The sequence below is a fragment of the Patagioenas fasciata genome, chromosome 5, assembly GCF_037038585.1.
Source record: "Patagioenas fasciata isolate bPatFas1 chromosome 5, bPatFas1.hap1, whole genome shotgun sequence".
Taxonomy (NCBI): Eukaryota; Metazoa; Chordata; class Aves; order Columbiformes; family Columbidae; genus Patagioenas; species Patagioenas fasciata.
The window spans coordinates 37284405-37312167 of NC_092524.1; the positions used below are offsets into that span (position 1 = coordinate 37284405).

Here is a 27763-nt window from a genome sequence, read left to right on the forward strand (position 1 = left end):
TGTTGTGTTATGGGAAGAAAAGAACTCTGTTGAACAGTTGTACTGCTCCAGAATGGGTTCATCCACTTCTCAGGTGGGAGGAAACAGAACTCTTCCTCACTGACATTTTTTATTTATTACAGATGGCGTCTATGACAAGAAGAAGAGGTGTAAGAGGCACAAGTGTACCTCAGCATCCCCCTTCATCCGTTATACTGTTTCATACACACAGATTTTCTCTTGACACCATTTCCCCACCTACAAAACTGCAATAGGGAGCAGAGTTTTCAAAGGAGCCAGAATAATTTTGGCCTAAATCCTTAAAGCTGGTTTGGTACCAAACTTCCCATTTAATAAATAGTTAATAAGAGGAGTTGAGAGTTCGACTTAATCTGGCAAGATAAATCATAGTTTTTTAACTTTCACCTATTTCATATCTACGTGCTCAAATGCATCCATTTTGAAATTTCTAAAAGCTTTTAACGGGGAAGAAGGCCTTTTAATTTCTGTAATTCTTCATGATAAAAACCAAAACCAAACCAAACAAAAAACAAACAAACAAACAAAAAACACAAACAAACAAAAAACAACACCAAAACAAAAACAAACATATTTCCAGTGAAAAAGCCAAGTTTTCACTGTGGTGGACAAAAAAAATCTAAAGGCAGACAAATAAGTGTTGAACCAGTTGTGGTTATCTAAAAGAACTCCTGAAGATAAGGCTCCAGTTTAGCAATCTTCGTTGATTTGAACAGGATTTTAAATATATCCATAAATGCAAACAGTTAAGTGCTTTGGTAAGAAAGGTGGACTTGTCCACGTACTTCATTCTTTTACTAAACTTAGATTTGGAACTGAATCCTTCAGGGACTTGCCAGATGTTTGACTTTGTTTTCAGTGGGGCTATTTGAAACATCTAAAATGAAGCACACACAACAATCCAAGAGGCTTGAGTCACATGAGCCTTTCTAAAAGACCCAAAAATAGTTTATATATACATCTTTCGTCTGTTAAAGGCTATTCTATTTTATGTGCATATTAGAATGCTGAACTTTGTGAACTTAAGAATTAAAAGTACAATCAATAATAATAAAATACAAAAATAATCTATTTTTTATCTGTATGGTTACCAAAAATTTACTCTTTCAAAAATTGCCAAAAAAAATCACTTCTGGGAAACTACACAGGCGAGCCTAGGGCCAAATCTCTTGTCTTGATATTGCCAGCTGCTCTGTTTTGCTTCTTCTGTTTCCTTGTCAAAAGTATCCTGTTTAGCATGTTTGGCTAAGGGTAGTTGGATATTTATTCATTGATCTTTCCCTTTCTTACAGTATCTTGAATTCTAATTAACGTTTTTCAAGTCATTTTACTTTGTTCTCCAAATATAGCTACAACAGACATCATTCTTCCCTGGTTTGTGGAGCTCTTCAGAGCCACAGAAGAGCTGTCATCTTATATTTTGGGACTAGCCACAGTGCCCAGCTATTCTGCATTGGTTGTTTGCTTTTGCAGCTTGATTGAATAATGTTTGCTTGTTTGTTTGTTTTCCCCATAAATAATGTGCAATTCAAAATGCCTGGAAAAGTGTAAAATTGCTTGATGTTAGGAGAGATTCTGAAAATAGGCTCGGAAGCAATCTTCTAGGTGTTTGTAATTAATCAGGCACCAAACACTTGGAGATTTTGGATGCACTTTTAAAAAGTTTAAAAATGTAAACAGTTTTCTTTCCCCTGTCCAGGAAGTTTTAATGCCGTAAAGACGTAAGCGAAGAAGTTAAATCACGAGTGACCAAATCAGTTACATCTGAGATCAGACTGTGGCTGGGCTCTTTGGTTCTCAACCAGATGGAACTAGTGTCCTTGTGAAGGAGGTATTATTTCTTGTCAAGGTTTCAAAATGAACATATGAATTCACAGTAAAAGTTGCATATTTTTCCTTTTTAAAAATGTAATAGAACATTTAGAGGAAAGAATCTTTGGGAGATGGCGTCATCAAAAGCTGTCAGACATGCACCAAAAAAAACCCCCAACCTTGTTCTTCTGATCTGACCAACGAGAAAACAGAAATGAACAGGATACTTTTTTTCCTGTGTTGTGAGACAGAGAAGAAATCCTCCTTTTTAATAAAGCAAATTCTTGGATTCAGAGTTAATTGCTTCTTTTGGCTATGCCTTTTCTGTAGGCACTGAGACAGCTATCATCATGTAAAAATGTACCAGAGACACGGTACAGTTGTTTTTATCTTGATGTAATTAGTTGAGATAAATCCAGGTGAGGGCACAGGCTATCTGGAAGCAGAAAGCACTTTTCTATCCAATGAAGATGGGACAATTTGTTTAGAAAGCCCCTACGCATTAGTGGGGAGGTAACTACTGTAATCAAGCATAACAAAAATAGTTTCCTAAACATAGAAAAAATACCATAACCAAATGGGACTTTTTCATTTCTAATTTAGAGAAGTGCTTTGAAAGACCAAATACTTTAATGTTTTTGTATTTCATATCAAATTGTTTGTTTTATCTGGGGTCCAGATCCCTCTTGGTTTCAGTATAATACCACCAGCTTCTGGAAAAGCTTTGAAAACCCCTTCAGTTCGTGGCTCTGCATATTTTAACAGGAGAATTCCACCTGAAATCACCTTGAAAGGGATTTCTGCTGAGATGGAGAAGATTGTGACTTAGCTTCAACACTGAAAATGCTTATAACAAGACATGTCTTGCTGTGATGACAGGTCCTGTTACAAACACTAACAGGGTCCCTTAGGGTCACTGGAGCCCTCGGTCGACAGACCTGATGGATGACAATGATTGCAAAATCAAATTTGTCACTAGAATTCTAACTGAGAGTAAGAAAGTGGGGCTTAAAATGCTTTCTTTTCAACAGATGCAAAGTGATCTAAAGATACTTTTTAAGTTACTAGAACAAAGAACGCACAGTCAGGTAAACGAACACTTGCTACTTTGACTTGCTAAAGGTAACATTCTTCCAATTATTTGAGTAGCAGCTAAATACATCTATATTTCCTGCAAAAATAGTCCATAAAAAATGAGGAAAAGAAGGGCAGTGTTGTTTCAGAAATCAGAAAAGATTGTGGCCTCTATCTCCTCGCAGGAAGGGTTCAGACCTGCACCTTCTACACCTCAGAGGTGTAGCCTTGTAGCTGTGAGGCAGGAGCCTATTTGAACAGGAGGATCTGTACCTCCCCCGCTGAGGCCGTTCAACAATTCAGGAAACAATTAAATCAAGACAGGGAGCCAAAAGAAGCCATCTAGTGAGGGGAGGGTCGGGGGCGGGGAGGGATTGGCTTGTTTTCGCCATGCTCTAAGACAGGGCTGTCAAACTCATTTTCACCGATGGCCACATCAGCCTCGCGATTGCCTTCAAAGGGCAAAATACTTCCGTATTTTTATCCAGCATCTGGCTGGTTACCCAAACACACCTTGAGGATTAGCTAGAGCCCAGGTCTTACCTTGTCCTTCCTCATGTTCACCCTGCCCTATGAACGAGCAGAGATGACAAATTTGTGTTCATTCCTAGTATTCCCTTCTCTGCCACCATTGGAGCTTTGATTCTTTAGCCATACCTCTTCCAGACACTTCACAGTTTCATACAGTCCTAGGCATACACAGAAGCAGAAGTTTAGCTGCCTGAGGTACTTCATGGATAAAAAAAAAACCCTCATAGTTATCTATAGACTTTAGCTGCCTAAGGAATCGGGCAAGGGAGACAGGGCTTGAGGACCATGTGCTTGGACTTTGGTATTTGTATTGCACACAAGTCCAGCTGTGGGCACTTAAGCCTTTAGTGGAGCCAGTTCTCAACCTCTTTGCAAGTGTTCATCCATCTGTTAATTGGCAATGATTTCCAGTTTTGTAAACCTCCAGATACACAAAAAAATAGACACAAAGTGTTTTTAACAAGCAACCAATATTTTGGGGACAGTCTATGAAGGTCTTATCTTCAAGTCTGCAGATAATTCTTGTCCTTTTAAGGGCTTATAGGATGCTGCTGAGAACTTAAAAACACAGTAGGAAATAGCCAGTATAGTTAGAAATTAGAAGATAGCCTTGACTACTAAAGCAGAAAATGATTAATGTATTTTAAACTGAAAGAAATGCATGTTATTCTGACACACATTGCTTGCATGCTGGGTAACTTGCACTCATGAGATCCCCTGAAAACAAGTCTTCCAAGACCACCTAATGTCAGACCCATAACAAACAGAAAGTCTGCAGCAAAACTGGAGACACTTTGGGGATAGCAAGAAGAAGCTATAAGGAAACAGGCTGAACTTTTCTGTTTCGTTTTGCTTTTTTTTTTCACCTGTGTGCACACCTGCAAATGTACAATCCACCTTGGAAAGTGAGTGTAAAGGAATTTAAGGGCTAGCCAGGGTGTATGCACGAATTAGGATAGCAATGCTTATCTGTTATAACAATGACTTTTAAAGAACTTACTTTAACAAAGACTTAAATCAGCTATGACTATTTTTTAAAATTGATAAATGGTTTATGAAGCTGTAAAAGTAGGTTTCTTACTTCAATTGCAGTAACACAGCTTTAAAGCCCATAAATCTTATAGCCATTGCACTACCCATTGGAGTCACTTAAAGTTTTGCAATTGACTTAGTCACTGGTTGCAGCATTGTTTAAAAAAAAAATAAAAAAGGGAAAAATTTAACTAATGGCAAATTATGAGTGATTCTCTGGATGACCTGACTTGTTCTTTCATAAGTCTGTTTTGTCCATTTGGAAATATAAAATGCCACAATGTGATATTTTATTTCCCAGTGTAGAAAGGTTCTGTTAGGATGAGGAACCAGGACCACATTTCCGCATAGGGGCTATCCCACTTGAATTTCAGCCACTTTTAGAGGATTTGGGGGCATTAGAACATAGATAATGAGCTGAAGAACTGCAAGGATTTTTTGTTTGTTTGTTTCTCAGAGTAAAGAATTAATTGAAAGAGGATAAGACTGAATTCAGCATCAAAGCCATATGCCCCTTCCGCAATACAGCAAATATGCAGATGTCCAGACATAAAAACTGTATCATCTCTAACAGAAATCGTTGGTGACTCCCCAGAAAGTTACATTGTCACATGGTGACTAGGTTCAGAACAAAGACCAGGAAGAAAAGTAGTCAGTGTTTATACATTTAAAATCAGAGCTTAATGGTCTGTAAATGAATGACACTGGCTAGGGAACACAGGAGAGTTTGAGGATAGTAGCAAATAACACATTATTTTTCTTTGTGCTTTCTCCTTTGCCTCACTCAGTTTACAATGAAATTTAGCCACTGACTCCCACCACTGTTTTTCTTGGAGACCAGAGCAGGATGAAGAAACACAGCAATTAAGTGTAAAAAACACCCATGCAGTGCAACAGGAGCTGGATTCCACGTGTTTGGTAACATGAACTATAGGAAAAAATAGAAAGAGGTGACTCAGGTCTACCTAAACTTTAAAGACTGAAGCCATTCTCAATTCCTGTTATCTCTAATTCCTTCCCCACCTCTGCCCCATGTATAAAAATAGAACTTGTTAGTAAAACTGGATTTTTTAAAGCTCTTTTAGTTTCAATCGGTAATGCTGCTGCCATGACACTCACATCATTTAAAGTTTGTTATGATTCCATGTGTTGAACACATGGCTAGCAGCTCTTCCAGCCATCAGGATTCATGTAATCACAGCAAAGCAGTTAGCATCATAAATAAAGCAAACATGAACTGATACTACATATTTCCTTCTCATGGTGAATTAGGATGACGAACTGGAATTTGAGAACTTTCTTCACCTAAGAGCAAAAAGCTTCAGTATGGTAGACCTGGACCATGTATGTATCTGCAAAATAATTCATTTAACCTTTTCATTGTCTCATATTTGGAAATCTTGGCTTTGGACCCAGTCCTGTGCCAGTCAGCCATATTTGTGATTCATGGTGCCCTTCATGATGTTAATTGCACCCTCTTCTTCTCCATTCCTTGTTAGTTTTTATTTGGTTTGAGTCTAAGCTGGTCATTATCAGGGGCTGAGCACTTTGAGTTTGTCGTCTTTCCTCATGGTTGAATTCTGCCTTTGGCTCTAGGCACCACAAACAGGTATTCCTCAAGCACATAGCAATTCTGTATTTTAAAGACATATTATCTGAGATAATTCCTGAACATGATACTTATTTATGAGTATTGAAGGTAACTGTGTGACTTCAAACAAAACTGAATTTTTAACTGTGTGCATACGTATACATATGGCAATGGATTCGATATGTTCTGTTTGGTTTTTGTTGCTGTTGTCTTTTCTTCAAGGCACATGAGATTTCCATCCTTTTTGTATCAAGACTGGTGGGAATATAATTCAATCTAATTGTCAGCTCCATTAGCTTGAAACCTTGGATTCAGATGTCTCAAAATTGGGAGGTATTGTTCTTGGATTCCCTCATAGCCTTGATAGCTTCTGACTTCGATGGAGAGGTACCTTAAAGTGCCTTTAGCTATTAAAATGGTGAACACACTCATCTGCCTTATGGGTCATGTGAACCAGTACTTTCCTTGTACATTTTAATTTTTTTGTGTGGTCATGGTAGCATCTTCTGAATCTGCCTACCTTCCCTTTCTCCTTCCATAAATCTGAGTCTTTGACTTCAACTGAAAGTTATATCCTTGAACTGCTTGTCTTAGTGATGCAGACATTTCAGACTTACCTGTGGTACTTGCATAAAAACTAATTCACAGGACAAGTGTTGCAGCATTACAAATGAAGTAAGAGTTGGTTTGGTGAGCTCACCAGCAAAACGACCGGAAGATTCCAAGTTTGTTTTGGTGTTTTTTATGGGCTTACTCCCAAGAAATTTAAATGTTTCAAAAACTAGGTTTTGTACAGCATGAAAATTAAAACAAAGTCTTTTCAACAGTTTCACCTAGCTGTTGGTTAGAGGCCTGATTTGAGGGCATGGACTCGAGTCTCCCCTTCATTGTCAAAAAAACACCTTTCCTTATTCCGCAACTGGTGACACTTGGAAACAAAAGAGCTTGAATTTACTTTGTAAGCAACGAAGCCAAAAACTTAATTGACTTAGTATTCATCTTTCTGTCTGTGTCCTTAGTTCAACCGAAGAAGATATGCTTCATCATATTTTTGATAAAATAAGCTTCAGATCAGCTTTAATTACAATCCTGTAACTGATTCTCAAGACTCTGATACCATATTCCCAGGAATTCCTTCCAAGTTTCTTTGGTTTGCTCATGTGTTGCTGAGCAGCTTAGCGGCATGGTTTTCTTAGGTGAATGCAAATGTGCCAATAAAAAGAAGCATATCACTGTATCCCCTCCTAAATAATTCACTAAGCCTTTTTATATTCCTTTCTTCTTTGAGTTGATAGTTTTATATTCTTTCCTACTGAGTTTATTATGACTATATTATCTTTTAAATAGTGTTAGTATGTGAATGTGTGTCTATATATATATATATGCACCCCCAGAGTAAGTTTTGTGTCACAGATCAAATACTATAATCTACTCAGTTACACAGTGTTCTTTTTAAGCTAAGATCATAAATACTTCTTTACCAGACAAAAGCAGTGTTGCATGGTAATACACTTTATTTTGTATAGCTTCTTTCAAGTGCATTGTGTTTCAAATATGTTAGAGGTAATTAAAACACTTGCAGATTTTAAAATAATCTAAAAAGGTTTTAATTTAATGAAAATTCTAAACAATAGCAGTATCCATGCTCCTTAATTTACATGCATCATAAATGTAAAAGGGTGATTACACCTGTAAGAGCTGAATAGCTATTTACATTCTCGTAAATACCGGTTTGGTGGAGCGAGCTCCTAATGAGGAGGATAGTTGGTAATTCTATTAATTGATTCTAAAAGGTTAGAACAGTGATGATTCTTTATAAAAAAAACCTATGTATATACGTTTGGACTGTTGTTGGAGTAGTAGGAAAGACAACTTTTTTTTTTTTAATTATTATGGGATTACCAATCCCAGTACAGAAATGCAGCTCTATTATGAAACTGAAATTAGAGTAAGTAATCTCGTTATCACGGTGTAATAGCTATATTTTATTAGAATTTCACAATAGTGCTGTTGAGTCTTCCCGGTGAAACACTCAAGCTGGCTGATGGGCTCAGCAGATGGCTGCTCACCGCCACGCGCTTCATTTCTTCCAGCAGACAGTTCCTGTAAGATGCATCATTGCATTGTGCAGTGTAAAGGTTGGGTTTTTTTTTGCTTGCCTTTAAAGACAAAAACATCTCTAAATAGTGTAATTTTTCCTTCGCCTGCTCTGTGGAGATCAATCATAGGCAGAAGGGCAGCTCCTCAGGCCCCAGCAGGCCCCAGGGCTGTCAGCTCTGGTCAGCTGGAGGTGCTGGATTATCACATCCCCACGCAGGGGGTGCAGTGAGCTAAAGTGCTTCAAGAAATCAGACATGGGACTTCTGATAGTGTTAAGCAAGCAATACTTTGCTCCTCCCTTCTAGCCCCCCGTTTACTGCAAACACAGCCTTTTATTAGGTGCTGGTCCTTACTAATAGCTTAAAAAAAGAAAAAAAAAAAAGCCTTCATGGTTGCTTTGCTTTGTGACTAAAATGGATTTTATTTGAGCTAATGAGGACAGAATGTAGTTCAGATTACTTCAGAAGTATTGATAAGACAGCTGGCTATCTGAAGAAACAGAAGTTTCTTACAAAGGGAAATCGAACCTCTGACCAACTGGAAACCTTGTGGCTGGTGGTGGGGTGGAAGGAATCACCATTTCACATCCTCTGGGCCACTGGGCATCAGTGGGCTCTGATTTCAAATTCAAGCCATGATACATCGGGTTTTTTTATGGTTTTGGAGACAACCTTTGCAACTCTGGGACTCCCAATACCTATGTGAAGACTAAGCAGGAGTGCAGATAAAAAGATTAATCTTAAGAAGCAGAGAACACAAGTTCTCCCATGAGCAGCTGGGTTACTCTCATCTCATTCAAAGCACTAGAAGTTGAAGGAGCTCTGATTCATAGAAACTCTTCAATTTTGTGTCACACGTGAGTATAAACTTCACTGCATTACGCTACTTAGTTTGCTTTTCCAGGATTTTTTTTAAAGAGGAAATATGATGAAAGATGTGGTAGTTTGGCCTAGAACATTAGAGAGTTTTGCAATCTACCCATAAATGACGTGAGAGGACTGACTCTGCACACACGATTTATTACAGATTACTAAGTGCTGGGATGGAAAAAGCAAATGCCATACAGAGTCATATTTGTGCCATCCTGTTAACTTTAATCTTATGTAGTTAGGACCTTTAGTTTCTGTTAGTTTCTTTTATATATATATATATATATATATATATATATATATATATATTCCCCCATCCCCCCCACAAGGGGTTGTCATTATTTTACTGTCTTTCTGTAGGACAGGGAAGGAAATTAGGAAATTACCTTTTTTTTTTTCCTCTCCATAAATGTGAAGTTCAAAAGTGTAAGCTAATGCTGTTTTCCATAATTCCAATGGCAATGCACATGGCTTGAAATTTTTAGGTAATTTTGTATTCTCATCTTTCAGAAAGGGACAGCTCAGTTTGCTGCAATATAAAGTTCTTCAATCTCCTAGAGGCAAAAAGGCAATTTAAGCTTCCCAGAGCAACTTCAAAAACAATGATAGCTACCAGTGTTATGACAGTATCATATTTTTTCTGAAGATCTTAAACTGTAATGACCTTTATATCCTGGATTTAGATTCAGAGGATGTTGACACAACCTTATTGACACAGAGAAATGTCTCCATCTTCACGTATAATATCACAGAGATACATAATTTAAGGACATTATAATACACCAATGCTGCTGTTACTAAGAGAAAGAACAGCGGGGGAGATGAATTTCCACACAACAGTACCATAGATAAGGAAGAACGATGTGCAAGTGATCAGGAAAGCTGTGGACATGGAATGACTAAAACTAACAGAAAAATATTCCAGTGGATTGAGTCAAAAAGCAGTTCTTTCATTTTTAAATTCGCACAGCTATAACTGAGACAAACGAGCCTCTGAAATATTTTGGAAAATGTCACTTTGCAAACCTTGTAGATTGCTTAAATGTTTATTAAAATGGACCAAAAGCCAAAATTCTCTGGGTAAAATAAATACTTTGTCTTTGCTAAGTAACAATATTTGTGAACAAAACATAAAACTATAATTTTCATGTGTCAAACATAGTAACATTTAAGATTAAATGTTGGAGTCAGACCGGGCATTTTTTTACATCTTCCTATTTACAAGCTGCTCATTAAGACCATTTACCTCACGTTAGCTATTAAAATGACTAACATTTTTAGAGTTTGCTCCATGGCTAAAATAAAAACAACAGAAATGTCCTTTTACCATAACTTAACAAAAAGCAGAACCATATTTTTGTTATCTAGGAGAACATACTGTTACAAATACAGCTGCTTTTCATCTACAATTATATAAATAATAAACATGCTGCCATTCACAAGGATTTTAATAGATGATTATATATAAGCAATATTACGATCTAGCAGAGGATGGCATGAGTTTTCATCATTCATTTTTATTGTACTTATTCAGGACTCTTCTCTTCATCTGAAAAATGTGGAACAGACTTCTTTGCTACAACATTATCCAGTCGCTGTCCTTGCAGATACGGGTTCACACTCTGAAATTAAAGTTTAAAATTATTCATACTTATTAGAAAGAGGGAAAGCAGGATTTAGGATGAGTGGATACATTTGTATATTTCCTATTTGTCAAATACTTGCAGACTCAAAAACAAAAAAGTGAAGGAAGACTATTGAGAATATAGGACAGGCTGAATTAAACACTGCCTTTTTGCTCCGCTCCTCCTTTCCTCGGCTCAGCAGAGAAGCAGCAGCACATCTAACTCCCTGATTCTGGAGGCAGGACAGAACTTTTTAGAGAAGTACAGGTAAGCTTTAGACTAAATCACTAGCCTCTGATGGATCTTGTGCTGGGAGACAAGTTAGATACGGCGATACCAGTTTTGACCAAAGTCTCTTCTTCAAGCCCATCTCTTCTCCAGGAAACCCCTCCTCTTTTCCTCTTGTGATGCTAAGATAAAAAACTGCTGGCACAGCAGCAGAGCCAAGCAAGTTTTGGCATAGGCAAGGGCTCTCCTACCACTGCCAGAACAAGGGAATGCTGGAAAGAAGATCCCCGGAGATGCTTTAACTTTGCGCCATGTAAGCAGCACAACGTGAGACTGAAGATGAACAGATCCCATCTCAAAACTGTTTGGAGATCACAGTAATGTAGGCAGCCTATGCTTGATTTTTATCTATACCCATGGAATGAAATGTATTTACTGTATTTGCAATTATCAAGCAGTATAATAGAGCTTCAGAATTCACTTAAATACTGTTAACACCCACTTTCTGGCCTGTTACAGTGTCAGTGTAAACAAAATTCAAGTATATACTTTTTCCTTCACAGATACAGACAAAAATTCTAGTGTGCTGTTTTTTGATGCCAATAAAAATTGTTCGCCTAAGGACAAACTTCAGAGGCATGCAAATTTTCCAGTATCTTCTGATTCTTGTCAGCCTGACTGTATCATATAAATTACTTTCTTGAGATATTTTTGCGCTTTTTTCACCAAAACGTAGAAGTTCAAAACCATCAAAAACCAAAACCAACCAACCAAACTTTTAAACAGGGCATGAAATATCTGTTTTCAAATATCCCAAGTATTTGTCAAATCTCTGGAAAAGATTCGGGGTTTGTCTGTCTTCAAGTTTAAGACCTTGGGTTTCTCCAGATTTGTAGACACTATCATTAATACTTAAGCATAATGAAGAGCAGCCCTTTTGCTTTCTTCTATTTTTTTTTTTTCAAGTGCTTTGTCTGCCGCAAGTGAAAACATAAAAATATTAAGAACCAGAAATGAGTGTGGAAAAATCTTTGAAAATAAAACTAACACTAATTTAATGCTTTAAATTGTTAAAAATAAGACACATGTAAATGATTTGTTCGTGTTTGTTTAAAGAAGTTCTGTTTAATGTTAATTTAGTGAAATTCGGCTGTTACATAAACTTCTAGGAATTATTTGAAGATTCTTAGGAAGATGGATTGGACTTTTTTTGGAATGGTATTTGCTTGCTACTTTTTGAAATAAAGTAGAAGAGAATGAGAATACATAAAATATTCAATCTTTCTCAACTGACAAAAGAAAACACAAAGTATAATGCAAAAATGTTTGGCCAATTTGACTAAAAAATGTTTAATCCTATACAGCTGTGCTGAATTCAAAGTAACATGGTTCCCGGGTACCTTTGTGCACAGCCTTGAGCCCAAGGCAACGTGACTCGGTGGTTACAGAAGCACTCCTGTCACACTGGGGATATTTGATTCTAGACTGGGCTACACTCACGCATAGAAATTAGAAAAAGGGAGAACCACTAGTTAAATTAGAGGTCACTGGAGAATTCCTTGTCTTGCACTGCAAAGGCTGCAGAAAAATAACACAGTAGCAGGTGGTAAATACATACTTTTGCTATATATACTGAATATGTGTAGTGTGCTTGTATGTGTTTATAAGCATGCCTACAAATATATAATACATGCACATAGAATACATAGTTTTATAGACTCCAGTAGTGCCTCTGTGATGTACACTATGGCATCATACAGACACAACACAGCTAGTGTGCACAGTTATATAGGACTTGCCTTAACCTAAATTAGGGACATTCTGACCCAAAAGACCAATCTGTTTCCAGAAGGTGTTCTCCCTAAACTCTTGGTCTGTGCAGAAGGGCAGGGAGGAGCAGCAAGGACCACAGAAAGCAGGATGGGAACCCAGTGGGCTTTTTGGTTTCTGGAAAAATAACCTCTGTTGCTGACAGCTCTAGGTTACCCTTCTGCTGATAAAAATTCTGAATTGTTCGTTAAAGCATTAGTACTCATTAAAATATTACTATCAAAACAATAAAATATTTGAAATGATAATGAATTTACCATTAAGTGAGATTCCTGTGCTAAGAAAACAAATCTACTGCAAAGCAAGAAACTGAATCTTCACCTCCAAAATTCTGGGCTACCCACGGCCACATGGCTGTTGTGTCTCTCCAGCCATTACTCCTTTTGTATCTGATTATGTCAGACAGCAAACAGACAGAAAATGTTTTGTTTTTCCTCATGTATACATCGCACTAATTCTACTTTAACATGCTGTTCTAGCTATTAATAAATATTCCACATAACTATTTCCAGAGTACATTCTACTTACTTTAGAGTTAAAATTGGGTGCCTAACCTTTATCCTTTTCCACTAGGAAACTCAAAAATCAAATGTAGGTCAGAGGCAGATACTAAGCTCAAGACAGATCATTAACTTATTGTTGAACAGTGTTTATTACCAGTGATGTGTGAATTGGTAAGAAATCAACTCTTCTTCTCCCTTTCTAGGAAAAACATTAGGTTTGAGACCCAAATGAATAAATAAGTCATCTTCACTTATGCTTCAGTTATTTTAAACCCAATTTACTTCATTTACAATATAAACTGTGCTGTCATATTTTGAAAAGCTACTTTCTGGCAGAGACCTAGACTTTTTCTTCTTTTAAAAATATACCCTAGCAGCAAAGCTAAAGACTTCGACTCTGTCTGCAAGTGATTTTTTGATAAAAGAAAGGCTGACACTACAAAAAAAAAAAAAAAAAAAAAGACGATAGTGAGGTGGACTGTGCAGAGGTTCTCTGTGATACGTGGATTGCCTTCCTTGTTTCAGGGGTAGAAGGATGAGAAGCCATTCATCTTCGTCTTTCAAGCAAGTCGGACACAGAGACAGGAGTTTAATCTGAGGTAAATCTAAGCAGTTAAGTGGATCAATTTACATCAGCTATAGAACCAGGTCTACTGTCATTTTCACCCTAAAACGTATCAACATGCATGGATAGCGCTAATTCATTTTACCGATATTTTTAGTAGATATAAAGTTCTAAATTCAGTTTTAAAGACATTTAAATTTTTCTAAATGGTTTTATGCAAATAGAATAGAAACACAGATAATATAAAGTTTTAAAATTAATGCTCTGCATTGAAGTGCATCTTCTAAAAGCAACAGGCTATTTAGAGAAATATATCTTATACTCAGTGGACAGCCCTGAAGCCTGCTGTAGTAGTTTATCACAGATTCCCTGACTTTACACATTCTCTAAGGTATAATACTGATGCATTAGGTTAACTCTTCATTTCATCAGTATGATTTTAATTCTTATTAGCTCTCTAGGTGATACAGGAGCTATAAAGTATTCTGATAGTTACCCTCTTTCTTCTTTTTGGACCACCATTAATCTTCTCAAAGAGTAAATTCTTGCTCTGGAAGAGGAAAAAAAAATGCAGCCATCAAATTCATTACACTCTTCTTTGGAAATACTACTTTTGCTGTTAAATATTAGCAAGTTTAGAGGGGTGTTTGGTTTTATGGGAAAGATAAACCACAAATGAATACTTGGATATTCCCGCTAACATTTTACAGTTCTTCAGCAGCAGTCGCAACCTTATTAACAATTAAAAAGCCTGTCATTTTCCACTATGTTGCATTATATTATCATCCATGTTTAGGCAATAAGTGCTTCAAGTACATGCTGGTATAATGATATAAATTCATGTGTTAAATCATATAAATACATATATATTAAAAAAAAAGAAAAATAAGAGTGGGAGGGAGATGAAGCAGGAATCCTGCCTCTGGTACATCTTTCTATACATTTTAGATGACATAAGAACAGGAGCAAAAAAAAAAAAAATATTTGCTTTACAAGGCATTTTCTAATTCCTTTTTAAAACGGCAATCAGCGTCATTTCTACTGTTTTGTTGTCTTTGCTCATTCCCTTCCAGATATCAACACTTCCCAGTGCAAAGTTCTGCTGAAAGGAATTCAGCGCCAACTCTTCCTTTGTTTAAGTAGTGTCCTCAAAGTTTCTAAAAACCATTTGGTCTATAACATTTTTAATGGCGAACCTTTTAAAAACTGCCAAAAACATCTTGGCAGAAGAGAAAGTTATGATGAGGAAAAAACAAACAAACAAACAAAAAAAATTAAAAAAAAATAAAAAAAAAAGGAAAAAGCGCAAACCCAAAACACAACACAAAACCATAGTTTACATAAGTGCATCCACATATTGTTGTATTTCATACAAGTAGTGAATTCTAATAAAGTCTGGAATAACACACACATGCTCAACACATTTTGTTTCAATTGTGTATTATGAAGAAAAACAAAACCAAATCCTAACCTGAAAATGGAAGGAAAGAAGAATCACATGTATAAAAGCAGAACGCTGTATAAACAAGGCCATTAATTCTGCTATAAACAACTGACCTAACATTGATTATATAAATAGAAAGTGTAATTCTAGTGTGAGACAAATTCACCAAACACTTCCACCCTCTCTGCAGCCTTGATATGAGAAAAAACAAACATTTTCAAGTGTTACAATGAAATCTGCCAAAATTGTCTGTTTTGTACTTCTCATGTTCATTAAACCCCAAATTCACAAGGCCTATTTCTTGCCCAACCTCAGTTATTTTTGTCTGAGCTGTGCCAAAAGGGAACAGAGATGAAGTTGGCCAAGGGAGACATTCTTGGCTAGTCATTTATGCAAACTCACTTCAGGAAAACTTAAATTTAACGTTTTAAAGAAACCCACGGATGCGTCAACTATTCTCTTTAGGAAACAAACCACCGCTGAAATCTCTCTCTGTAAACTATTTGGCCTTATACTTCTCATGAGAGGAAAAATAGTGTTTCTGAAATGCAAAGAATTTTTATTAAAATAATATAAAATATAAAAAATATAAGAAATATTTTATTTACTGGGGCTAACATTTCTGTCACTCAGGAGAATTCCATACAATTGAAATGTTCCTGCCCAGGAAGATTGCCTTTTGTTTAGTCTGTTTGGGAAAGTTTTAGGACCATAACTACTACCTGAGCATTATGTGGAGTACAAAGCCAGTGAAGTTACAGAGCATGAGCTGAGAGTGTGCTTGTATGGTAACAGCCATCCTGAAAATATATTCCACTGCATAAGGCCCTGAGCTCATCAGCCACCCAAATTTGCCTGTGAAGCACTCACCATTCTCATTCCTCACCTAGGAGCTGTTAGGAATGAAGTCACAGATTTTCTCTAGTTAAAGATACCCATCATATGGAGACATGCTGGACATGAATTGCTGCTTTCCCCTTACTCCTGGAGCTTCCTTTGCACCCTCCTGGCTTCTTGGATTAGGGTACTACAGGTTGGTATTTGGGTGGGAAAACCTTAGAAGTTAAAATGCTTACAACCAACCAACTAATGCCAGAGAGATTTACCCTTAAATCTTTCAGGCTTCACTGAAACTTCTTTAAGCCAGTAATAATCAGCAGCTCTGTAATCTGGACTGGCACAATTATTAAGCAAAACTGAAAAGGAAAATTGCATTAGCAAGGCTGCATCCTTTCAGGAGGGTTTTTTTTCCAGTCAATTTACAGCCTTACCAGGAATACTGAGCATGACAATTTCTATTACACCAAGCATACTACACCAAATCAAACTATCTGTACTGTCTGAAATTGAAGAGAGAGACCAGACCTACCATAACCCATCCTAATAATCACCATTTCCACCCAGATATTTAATATAATAACATCAGTTGGTAAAGAAAGAAGCACTTAAAGTTGCTCATTATAATTGGAGTTGGAATAAAATAAAATCTGAGTGACTAGTTTCAGGTTTCCATTAAAATTAAGCAGCCAGAGATGGTAACTTCTTTAACAAGGAGTTCAAATTTGTTGAATATTTTTATCCTTGCTTCCCATTTTCCTTTTTTCCTACTATCTTGGATCCCTGCAGTGTAGCTGATAAGCAAAATTTGCATTATTTTTACCCTTAAAGTGAAATGTTATGCATTGCTTCAGTAAAAAGAACTGCTGCTGAAAAATAGAGTTGCTTTTCATTTTCTATTTGTACTGACACTGGTGTCAGGAAACACAGATGAACTTCCCTTCTCTTTTTAACCCCTACACGTGATAGTGGTTAACACTTTGGGTGTCAATAAATAACAGCTTATATGTAAGTGGGTTTTAGATTTGTATTGTAAATTGTGTATTGTAAACTATCTTTGTGCAAGTATTTCTGGATACCAAGAGTACTTCTTCAGACCCTCTGAAGAGTCAAGTTGCAAGATGCAGAAGAAGCAGGCTCAAATGGAAAGTACCTGTCTCCTGCAAGGAACAGTCTGATATGAGGGGGGAAAACAAACAAACCAAGCAGAAATCACAGAAATCTTAGAAAATGTAGTTGCACATTAGAGTGGAAACCGCCAATAGTCCCTCATGTCCCTATTCCGACTGTTCCTTCTACATTTTCCACATGAGAAGAAAAACAGAGTCTTCAGTGCTGGGGAAGAGAGTACAATCTGTGTATCTCACCCTATAAAGAGAGTTTGTTCCTGAGACTTCCCACAGGTCGGCATATTGATATATGGAGAGTTGTCCCAAAGACAGGGAAATCCTTCCTCTTTCTTCCCTCTCCTAACCCAGCATACATTTATCGTGATTTATATATTTGTATCTTCATATTTATTAGCAGTATTTACAAATAATGTTTAGCACTTACATGGAATCATACACTATGCTGTAGCAGATAGCTTCTAGGCTTGTTTTCCCTATATAAAGGCGCTATTCACAGGGCGCTGCAGAGGCCCCACAGCTTTGCAAGCATGAGCCTCTGTCACCAAAAGAAACCATCCAACCTGTTTCTCTCTCATTATTCATGAACAAGCAGGTCCTTTTTTTTTCTTCCCTGACCTGCTAATGCAATTTGGGTTTTACTGTGGTTATGCTAAGGAATGCGCGCTGGCTCCTTGAAAGGACAAGTCAGTGGGAACTGTGACGCTGCCTCCGTGGCAGGAGGAGGCCGGGGAGAAGCTCCTCCGAGAGTCGTGAGCACAGGCCAGCTCGCCTGGCTCCAGGAGACACACTGGCTCCGAGGGCTTCAGACAGTGGTGACAGCCCAGCGCCTTCCCAGCACGCAGGAGCTGGTGGAAACGCAGTCTGTAAATACACAGCGGCTGCAGCCCCCTGGGGCATTTGGTCCTGGGCTCTTCCACAGGAGGAGGAGGAGGAAGGGGCTGCAGGCGGGCAGAGGGGATTCCGGTAGCTGGGGGCAGCGGGAGGATGAGGACACACACACAACCAGCGGGCAGCCCACAGACAGCTCTGACAGTCATTTATGACCTAATCCAGATGACAGTAAGTGACCTAGAAGACCTGATCTACTTTATCTCTCCTTTATGAAGTCTCAAACAGCTAATTTTTAGAGTGCTTTCTGCTCTTATTTTTCCAGAGAGATAAAAATAACAAAACCAGCCATAAAACCAGATACTGCTGTTATTTATCTTTTTAATGTGTGGTAATATACAATGAGGAGGCAATCGGGGTAATTCTTCTGGATCTCAACAGAACATTTGCTCATGCACATTACCAGCTGTTTCATCTCTAATTAAAAAGATCTGGAGTTGGCTACGCTACAGCTAGATATGATTCCTGTTTAGTACCTAACAGTCTGGTTTAATCCTGCATGAGCAGTTTTTTCCCCTGAATTAGTAGTGATGGATGGAGAAATGAAAAAAGGAGAGTATTCACTGATGATTACCTACCATTTGTTAAAAATATATGTTGCTGATGACAACTCAGTATGTATGCTTGATTCTGAATTATTGCTAGAGGCCAAAGATTTACAGAAGTGTTTTTGTAGTCTTCAAAATGGTATTATGAAAGTAAATTACTTACGAATAATAAGAAAACTAACAGCATTATCTGGCATAAATAAGAAAGTTCACCATCTGGTGTTTTTAAAATAAAATCCTTTGATGGTAATTACTTAAATGCAACAAGAGTTTCCAAAATTTTGATTTTTGGCACCATTCTCTCTAGAAATTTAGCACTCACATAAGTAATTAAGACTATAAATCTTACACTGGTCTGATCATGAACAATGAATCATTGTCTCAGAATTACAGCAGGAGAAGAGGTTGCCAAACATATCTATTTATCGATATATGCTTACAGAGCATTGGTTTAGGGTGATCTTAAGTAAAGTATCATAACAATATAAATTGAGATTTCATTATTTACTCTAGATGCATAAATTACAATCATTGTTTTTGTTTTCCTGGCGCCTGAAGATGGATTTGGGATTGGACATTTAACTAAGATTAAGAAGCAGAGCTCTCTTTGGAGCCTCTAGCCTGCAGAAATAGTCTAGCTGGAGTTATTAAAGTCCTTGTATGCTCAGAGCAACATAGTCCTTAGTGTAGCTCACTGTATTTATTACATGCAATGTGTAAAATAGGCTTCCAATGTAATATAGTACACAACCTGAATAGAAGGAGCATCAAGTCCTCCAAAATCCTTAAGCCAGAGAGGATTCCTTAGAGCAAGTTGTCTGGACTTAGACTGATTTTTTTTTTTTTTTTTTTTTTAAGGTGTTAAGGCACTCCTGCAGCACTGCTGCACTCTCTTCTCTCTATATATACACACATATTTTAGCATATAAGCAGCCAAACAGTGAATAGTCACTGAACCTGGGAAATCTTTCAAATTAGGGCCCTTTTATTTTTTGAAATCTTATGCTAAAATCTGTACTAATTCCAGTTACATGTTTACTGTACTTTGAAATGTGGTTTGTTGCATTTATCAAGTACATACATAGCTGTCATGCTTTGGGACAGGTAATAAGATGAGGATTTCTACTTTCTATTTTTATGAGCTTTTCATCAATCGCAGGTATTATTTCAATATTTTTAAGAGCAAGTTCACCTTCTTGAGTAGTTTCCCTTAAGATGAATAAGCATATTATTCTCCTTGTGGTTTCATGGTATCCCTCACAATAGACAATACCGAGCTTCACATGCAACAAAAATAAGCACGAAGCATGTACTCACCCACTTGCCCATGTTGGGATAGTCATGCTCTGGATCAAACAGGTGTTGGTGCAGCTGGTATTCCTTGCTGAACTCTGCTGTGTCTGGGGTGTTTTCTAGACACCCATCATCAACTGCAAAAGCATGTTAGAAAGCACTGAGTGCTTAGTAGCTTTGAAACACACAATATGTACCACATTAACTGGCAAACTTCTCAAACCCAGTTAAAACACAACAACAACAAACATTTAAAGAACAGTATGGCTGGAAAGTATCAGGTGTTTTTTTTTTGTTGTTTCATTTAGTGATTTTGATTTTACATAGAACTGCATGTTATTCTGATTCAGAAGGGATCCTCTTTTCATTTTTAAATGCCCAAAGGAAGTTGTAGAAATTGTTTAGGCAATACTTTTGAAGCTCATATTAAAATGATGCTGTGAGGAAGGACAGAATTTCCTTCACTGAGCAGCTTCCCATGAACTCCATTTCTGGTTTGCTACTTTGTTCAAAATGGTTGAAAATCATTTGTGCATCATAAGATCTCATAAAAACGAAATGTGGTAGAAGTCTGATGCTGAAGACATTTCTGCAGATTGGTAACAAATCTGATAGGCCCATAAATCTCCTTTAATCACAATGTATGGTTTTGAAGACAGTGTCACATCAAGGATAATACCCTTTTAAAAAACAGCTCATGGAGTTTTTACCAAAATAAATTAGATTAAACAAAGATTCAGCAACTTAAGGCCAGAGCAGCTCTTTGGATAATCTGCTCCTGGAGCTCCCTCCGCTTTGTCAGAGCAAGGGAAGCTTGCAGTCCAAGCTCTTCTCAGACATACCCAAGTAGATCCTATCACCCAGGGCATGATGCTGGGCATCCAAGCAGCTACATCTGTCAGAACACAGGCACTGCAGAGGACACACCCGTGGACTTCGCCTTCTGTCCTTGTGCGACCATCATATTAAAAGATTTGTCTTTTTCCCTTAGATGTCAGAAACAGTAAAGACTTGACATAAAAATTAGTTGATTCAATGACCTGGGGAGGTTATTCTCAGTCCAACAGATCATGCTTTCTCTCTTTTCTCCTTAGAATGGGGGAAAGAAAATGAAGTGACCAATAGGAAACAAAGGAAACTAACCACACGGGCTAAGTAACTCAGAAAGCATTGAATTTAACTACAAGCACTCAAAAATTACTTCAGTCTCATGAGGAATGAACTCATCTCAAAAGAGAAGCAGGTGACAACAGAAATGTTGTAGACCTTCTCCCAGCACCTGTGTCTTTCAGCAGAAAACACAAAGGGCAGCTGGACATGTGTGTGCCCTCTGCAACTGCTGTTCCAAAAGCCTTCAAGCTCAAGTACTTCAGGCTTATGTATTCCCTCTGTGGAATGTGCATATGTAGACAGTGACTCGAAAAATTGTTTTCCATTAAGTAAATCCACAGACCTGATTGAGGAAGGCCTCCAGTAATTTGTATGCATAATACAGTCACCACTTGAATTTCCATTTAAGGCTCTGAAAAACATTTTACTTTAATCCTAGTAGATACTATCTTCACTAACAGCATACCTATGACAGGGCCATTTATCTGAGCAGGCAACACTTCCCTAAAATTTCTCCCTGTGTTCAGATCTGACTGTATTAGCTTAGCTAACAAATTTTATTTCATGTAAGAAAGAAAAATTAAAGGGATTTTTCAAAGGCATTTCTCTGGATGCCAGGTTTTTAATTCATTTTTCTAATCACTAACATAAGTCTAATGGGCAAGCACAGAAGATAGACAGTCTGTGTGTGTGCTTTTGTATGTGAGAAAACCTAAACCCATCATCTGCAACCTGTCAGGCAACAGCTATATTGAACGAAACGTAAGATTAGGTATTATTTCAGAAAAGCTGCAGGCTGCAATGGAAAACAGTAAGGGAGGACTATTCGAAATGTTGTCATATTGTTGAATGAAATGTAAAAACACTGTTTGCAAAATTTTCATGACAAATACTTATTTTTTGATCAGTTCTAAGATAGACCATTTCATTAAGAATACAGACAACTGGTTTGCATTACCCAAATAACATAAAAGAAGACTAAACAGAAGAGATTTTGAAAGAATCTCTTAGCTCACAAATAAAAAATGAGAGAAAAATAGAGTGCTCATTCCCAGTTCCAGCTCTCAAGGTAGCCAGTGGGTGTTTTACTACTACTTTCCATACTGGAAGTCATTACGTGGCTCATGTAAGAAGGAAAAGATCAGTTCCCTTAGAGTATGTCTATATCATGCACACGCAGAGCTGCTTTACCCATCCTTCAGCACCGGCCACCCGCATGGTTTGGTACACGTGCAGCCAACAAGCTGAAGGAGGTATCGGGGATCTCAGGCACCCTACGGCTCTGGCACCCCGAGGCTGCATGGCTCCTCTGCCAGAGCAAGCCTGCATGCAGCGTGTTGGGGTATGTCCATGTACTTCTCCATTTCTTGGCACAGATGCACCCTTAGTGAGCTATAAAGCCACATGGACTGGAGCCAAGGTATCTTAAATATTGACTCATGGTCTGAGTTGGAGATCAGGGCAGACAGTTTCATTCTTCTTGGCACAATGAAAGTCTCTGAAAGAAGGGTAAATCTCATCTGTACAGAATGGTAACTTTTTTTCAGGGGCCAGACTAAAAATGAACTCCCTCAGGAACAAGACGCTACAATAAATCTCAGTATCTTCTACTCCAAGGTCAAGATGATTTCTTCCCCCGAACTTCTCAAGCAGTCACATAGCAATAGAGAAGGCGCACATATTTAAAAAAAAAAAAAAAAAAAAAATCAAACTCATCTAAAACACCTGATCACTCAACAGTTCTGCTCCTGCAGTAGAGAACAAAAGAAAACAGCCACTGCTGATCATGTGTCATATTGCCTGAAAGATGTACAGTGAAGACAGAGGTGCAAAGGCTACAGCAGCATTACCTGTTTTTCCAATAGGGCAGGGATTTGGAGGGTCAGGATATCCTTGATCTTCACTGAAATCCTTCGGTACGTTATCTCCTGTCAGCTCAGCCACAATGTTTGGGATATTGCCATAAGGACCCAAGTGCTGAAGACCCTCATGTGCACCACCTAGCAAAGACGATTTACACATACTGTCTTTTCACACCATTAAAACCGTAAGTTCTTTAGTTGCCTCAAGTAATGCAGACTTAGATTTAAAATACATATATAATTGTTACGAAGACAGATCCAAGTTTAGATTTCAAACATCTTTTTTTAGAAACATAAACCTGTGTCCTAAATCAGATAACTTAGGTAATGAAAAATGAAACTAGGAAACAAAATCAGCCACTTATTATTAATCTTAGTGTTGCTTTTTCCCTTAACTATGTAGGTTAAAGGTAAGAAAGCAAAAAGAAACATAAGGTAGCAATGAAACTTAATACATTTACTGCCCAATCATCTTCAGCCACTGATACTGTTCATTGTGGCAAATAGTAATTGAAGATATGGCAAGATAGCATCATGGCAAGAAGACAAAGTTAATGACACTGTAGAAAGAAATAAGACTATTTGCACAGCCTAGAAATACATTAATAAATTGAGTCACATGAGGGGACCCAAGATGTTATAGCAAGTTTGTTTCTATACAGCTAGCAAAATTATTTTTAAATCAAACCGTTTCTTCAATGCAAATGTGAGTTTCCTGCAGTAATGGTGAAAAGCAATTAAGAGTCCATATTGTTATGGGAATTCTTGTGCATGTACACCTATACAGTCATCATTATGGTACTAAACATCACATTCAGTGACTTTGGCACCTTTATTTAACGGATCAGTTCTAGATGCAGGCTTTCATATTGCCCGGCGGGACTCAGAACAGCATCACTGCAGGGTTACAACAGCAGGGTGCAGTAGCTTCTATAATTACGATGGGCTCCTTGTTCATGGGCAAACACACCCAGAAATGATGCACTACAGCCTTCTTCCACACATCTTGGCTTGGGCGCCTTGCCTTTGCCAAGTAGGGTCTTCCACTAAAGGTTTGGGAATCAAGCTCAGGCCATTCTCTCCATTTGCCTCTTTCCAAATATCTATCTGCTCCAGATCTTTTCTGCACACATTACTGGCCAAATGCATCTACGGGCTAAAGCCCAATTGCTTGTGGAGTTTTCTAAATACCATGGTACAGTGTTCTTATGAATTTCACACAAAAAAACCCTTAGTTTCAAGCATGTTCTTTTGCACTGCCATAAGACAGCCACCACACACACTGCAGCAACAGCAAATATTAAGTACTGGGATGGTTGTGTGACAGCAGAGCAACACTTTTTAAAACCCTGTATAATGAGGGATAACAACATACAGTCAACATATAAATTCCATTAACAATGAATGAGAGGAAAAGGAATTTGAATGATTGCAAATGTGAGTTAAAGAGTGAAAGCAGGCACAACTTTTTGGGTAAATAGCGTGATCCCCATATTATGACCAAATGGTCTTATTTTCAATTTCTATAATTTTCGTAGATCCAAAAGATTGGAATAAAGCTTTTGAACATGAAAGCTGCTCCAGAAAAATCAATCAAGTACTCCTGTCCCAATTTACAAATAAATACTACCAGCCTAAATAATCTTTTATACAGCTAGACATTGTAAGCTAATATCATCACTTCAAAAATTGCTAACATAAGGCAGACTTGACAAATTTGGTATTCATTTCTACATTTAGAAGTGGTAGTCGAGTCAAATTTTCTATATTTTGCCAAGAAGCAGTTGGAAGCTGGTATTATAGCACCAGAAGCAAATTAGTCTATAATCATATATTTCAATTTTATTTGCATGATGGACTAAAAATCTAATCAAAATGCTAATGTACCCCATCAAGTACAAGCTTCTTAATCTGTAATGCAATGTTGAAGGAAAGTTTTATAGATATGTAATGAACATAAAAGTAGCCCTATTAAAAATTTGCATCTCTGTTATACAGGGTTTTCCCTTGTAGCTGATCACGAGACCCAGTACTAAAACTAGAATAGCATTACCACGCAATGAACTTTATTATATATTTATAGTCCATAGTCAACACAAAGCTGAGGCTTCTAAGATCTGTACAGATTCATGATAATGCAATAGTAATGAGGTTAAAAAATGTGTAACATTTAATCTAATGTCATTTAATCTAATGTCTGAGGTATATAATAAGATATTTTGTACTGAGCTCCTTCACATGAAGATTGATTGCATATATGTACTTAAAAGCATCAGGTTATGATTCTGCTGTAAACTACAGAACCACATAATCAATAAGTGTTTGAACATCCTGTATACACTGGTTCACTATGGGACAATCCATCAGATGGAAGCACATCTACGCTTGCATGTGGTGCAGACCTCTTGGCACCAAAGCTCCATCCATAAAGAAAACAGAGGTACTTAGCAGGCTCCAGTGTGCTATATATACACGTAAGTTTAAACCGGCTGCCAAGAATTCCCTTGACTGAGTAGAAAACAATCTTTTTATATTAATGTAAAGGATTGTTTCCTTTAAGTATAAGTGTCCAGGATTGTTTAAAGGTTTCTCCTTTCTTTCCAAAAGAGCTGGAGACAATAGCACCTGCCCTGGTGCCATAATTTAGCACACTTGAGTGATTTAATAGCATTAGCAAAGGTCATTCCTTATAAGTTCTGACAAATAGTGCACTCAGTAAAGACTGCAATAATAAAGATGAAATGCTATGAATATACCAAATGGAGGTATTATGTAGAGTAATTCACAAGCTGCATTAGTTTTTGTATTTTAATGTTACTGATTTGAAGAAACATTAAGATTGAATACACTACAGATACTAAGGCAAAACACTGTGATACAAATATATACAGTCAACTACAAAAACAGCACAGGATGCATCTCTTGAATCTTGAGGCAGAGACTGAAAGAAAAGACTACTCAATATGAAGGAACTTTTCTTAATTTCTTATCCAAGGGAAGCACAAGAGAGACACCATTGTTAAATTATTCGAACCTGGGCTAGCAAAGATCCAGAATAGTACAGAGAATACCTGTGTACTGAGAAAAGATGGGCTAGATAAGTCTGGTTTTCCCATCTCTCCTTACTTCTTGCATGAACAGGCTTCTGCGTGCCACACACTAGCAAAAATCCCACCAAAACAATGGGTTCCCTCTCATGTGCAGGATTTCTCTGTGAGCATGTAGTTATTTTACATCCCTACAGGATAAACTAGAAATTTAGGTCTTTTGGATTGAGGCCAGTATTGCCATAAGCAAGCTTTGGATTTTGTTTAAAATATATGCATATATGTATGAATATATGCATCTTCTGGTACTGGTCCTGGACTGTTGCAGGTTAGAAAACAAAAGTGGAACAATGTCTCTCCCCTTTCCTATAATTCTGGAAAAGCCTTTAATCATCTCACCAACTGCTGGTATAATCTAAGTTAGAGATACTTGGAATTACTAAAAATTTCAAGTGCACACATTTTAGTTGTTTTCTTTGTAAGCAATACTGTCTCTATGGGTGGGAGGATAACACAACAACAACGGAAAAGAAAATACAAAGAACAAGTAGTTTCCTGAGAGTACTCAATATTCCCCTGATCAAACATATCCAGCGGAAATGCTGTTAGTCCACCGAAGTTCTAGGTGCTGCTACCCATCAGTTGCTAGTGCAAAGCACAACTGAAACCAATCTACTCTCAGAAGAAATGTTCCACATTAAATACAAACAGGCAGTGCTGCCCCTCAGAAGAGTAATTTTAGGAAAATCAGTGAGAATGCATTTTCAGAAGTGTAAAATTATTGCAGAACATTTAAAGGCAAATAATGGGACAAATCTGCCTTTCAGTCTGATTAGAAGAGTTTCCCATGTCACAGTGTAGATTGGGTTACCCCAGTTCCAAATTCAGAGAAGAGGTGGTTTGGCCAATCTTAGCAAGGAGATACAAATTAGAATGGATCATGAGTATCTGTTGTAAATAAATCCCAGATTCCAAACTAGAGCCCTCTACTTAAAGAGCCATGCTAGATGCCTTAGTTTTCATTATTTTGCTCTTAAACATCATGAAGCAGATTCTTAAAACATCCAAGCCCTTCCCAGATGCAGAGAGGATTCCTCCCCGTGAGTAAGAACTGCACCTCTTACCATCTTGACCTGTACAACCTCCAAGCAAATATGAGCTGCAAGGGAAGCCCAGTATACCTTATCCCATTTGTGTAAGACTCCTGAAGAAGTAAATAGACATTAATCAGAGATGCAATAACATCTTTGCTACATTGCAAAAGCTTCTGTTAATCTAGACTTTTAGTTCTTATCACTAGTAAAGATCTTCAAATTTTTTTCCAGTGTGTCCTCTCTGATACAGAAGTAGCTCTTTTTCCTTTCACTGTGACAGTTTTCCACAACACCCTGCACTTCCCTCCCCAGTCATCTTGCCATATCTACCTTTGCTGTATCATTGCCACATTCAAAAGCGATGTCTCATCCCTAATCAAAGGCAAATCTGGCAGAATGCTTTCTGGTGCTCTTGTATCTTAAAACCGGACACCATCTGCTAGCTTCCTTTTTCCTTCCCTTTATTATCTGCAAGACTACCCACAATGTAACCTGATTAATTCAAACCGCATGAAAAAATCCTGAATGCAAAAAATGCATTTTCATTTCATTTTCCTTACACTTTCTAACATCACTAAAAGCTTTACAGTCCCAAAGCCATTTCCTCTGTGTGCCTCCAGTTAGCTTCATCCTAGAGTCCTATCCTAGTTGCTGAGATTGACTGAGATCAAGAAATGAGAGGCAGTGAAAAAATTACAAAAAAATAAACTATCACATTTTCTCTATTCCACA

At 37.5% G+C, this 27763-nt stretch overlaps 2 protein-coding genes across 5 annotated transcripts in view; one reads left to right on the forward strand and one right to left on the reverse strand.

Annotated features, from left to right (window-relative positions):
* LOC139827977 (uncharacterized) overlaps nt 1-13873 on the forward strand; it is a 27098-nt gene extending 13225 nt beyond the window's left edge. Inside the window, exon 4 of the mRNA XM_071808590.1 lies at nt 13739-13873. The gene's annotated coding sequence lies outside the window, so the exon portion shown is untranslated. The remainder of the gene's footprint in view (nt 1-13738) is intronic.
* Nucleotides 8550-27763, reverse strand: part of SCG5 (secretogranin V) — a 30877-nt gene continuing 11663 nt past the window's right edge. For all 4 annotated transcript variants that reach the window (XM_065838715.2, XM_065838713.2, XM_065838717.2 and 1 more), the window contains exons 3-6: nt 22879-23028; nt 19943-20055; nt 14275-14328; nt 8550-10649 (exon numbers count right to left, since the gene is read on the reverse strand). In XM_065838715.2, the coding sequence (XP_065694787.1) occupies nt 10554-10649; nt 14275-14328; nt 19943-20055; nt 22879-23028 (413 nt within the window). In that variant the 3' untranslated portion in view covers nt 8550-10553. The remainder of the gene's footprint in view (nt 10650-14274; nt 14329-19942; nt 20056-22878; nt 23029-27763) is intronic.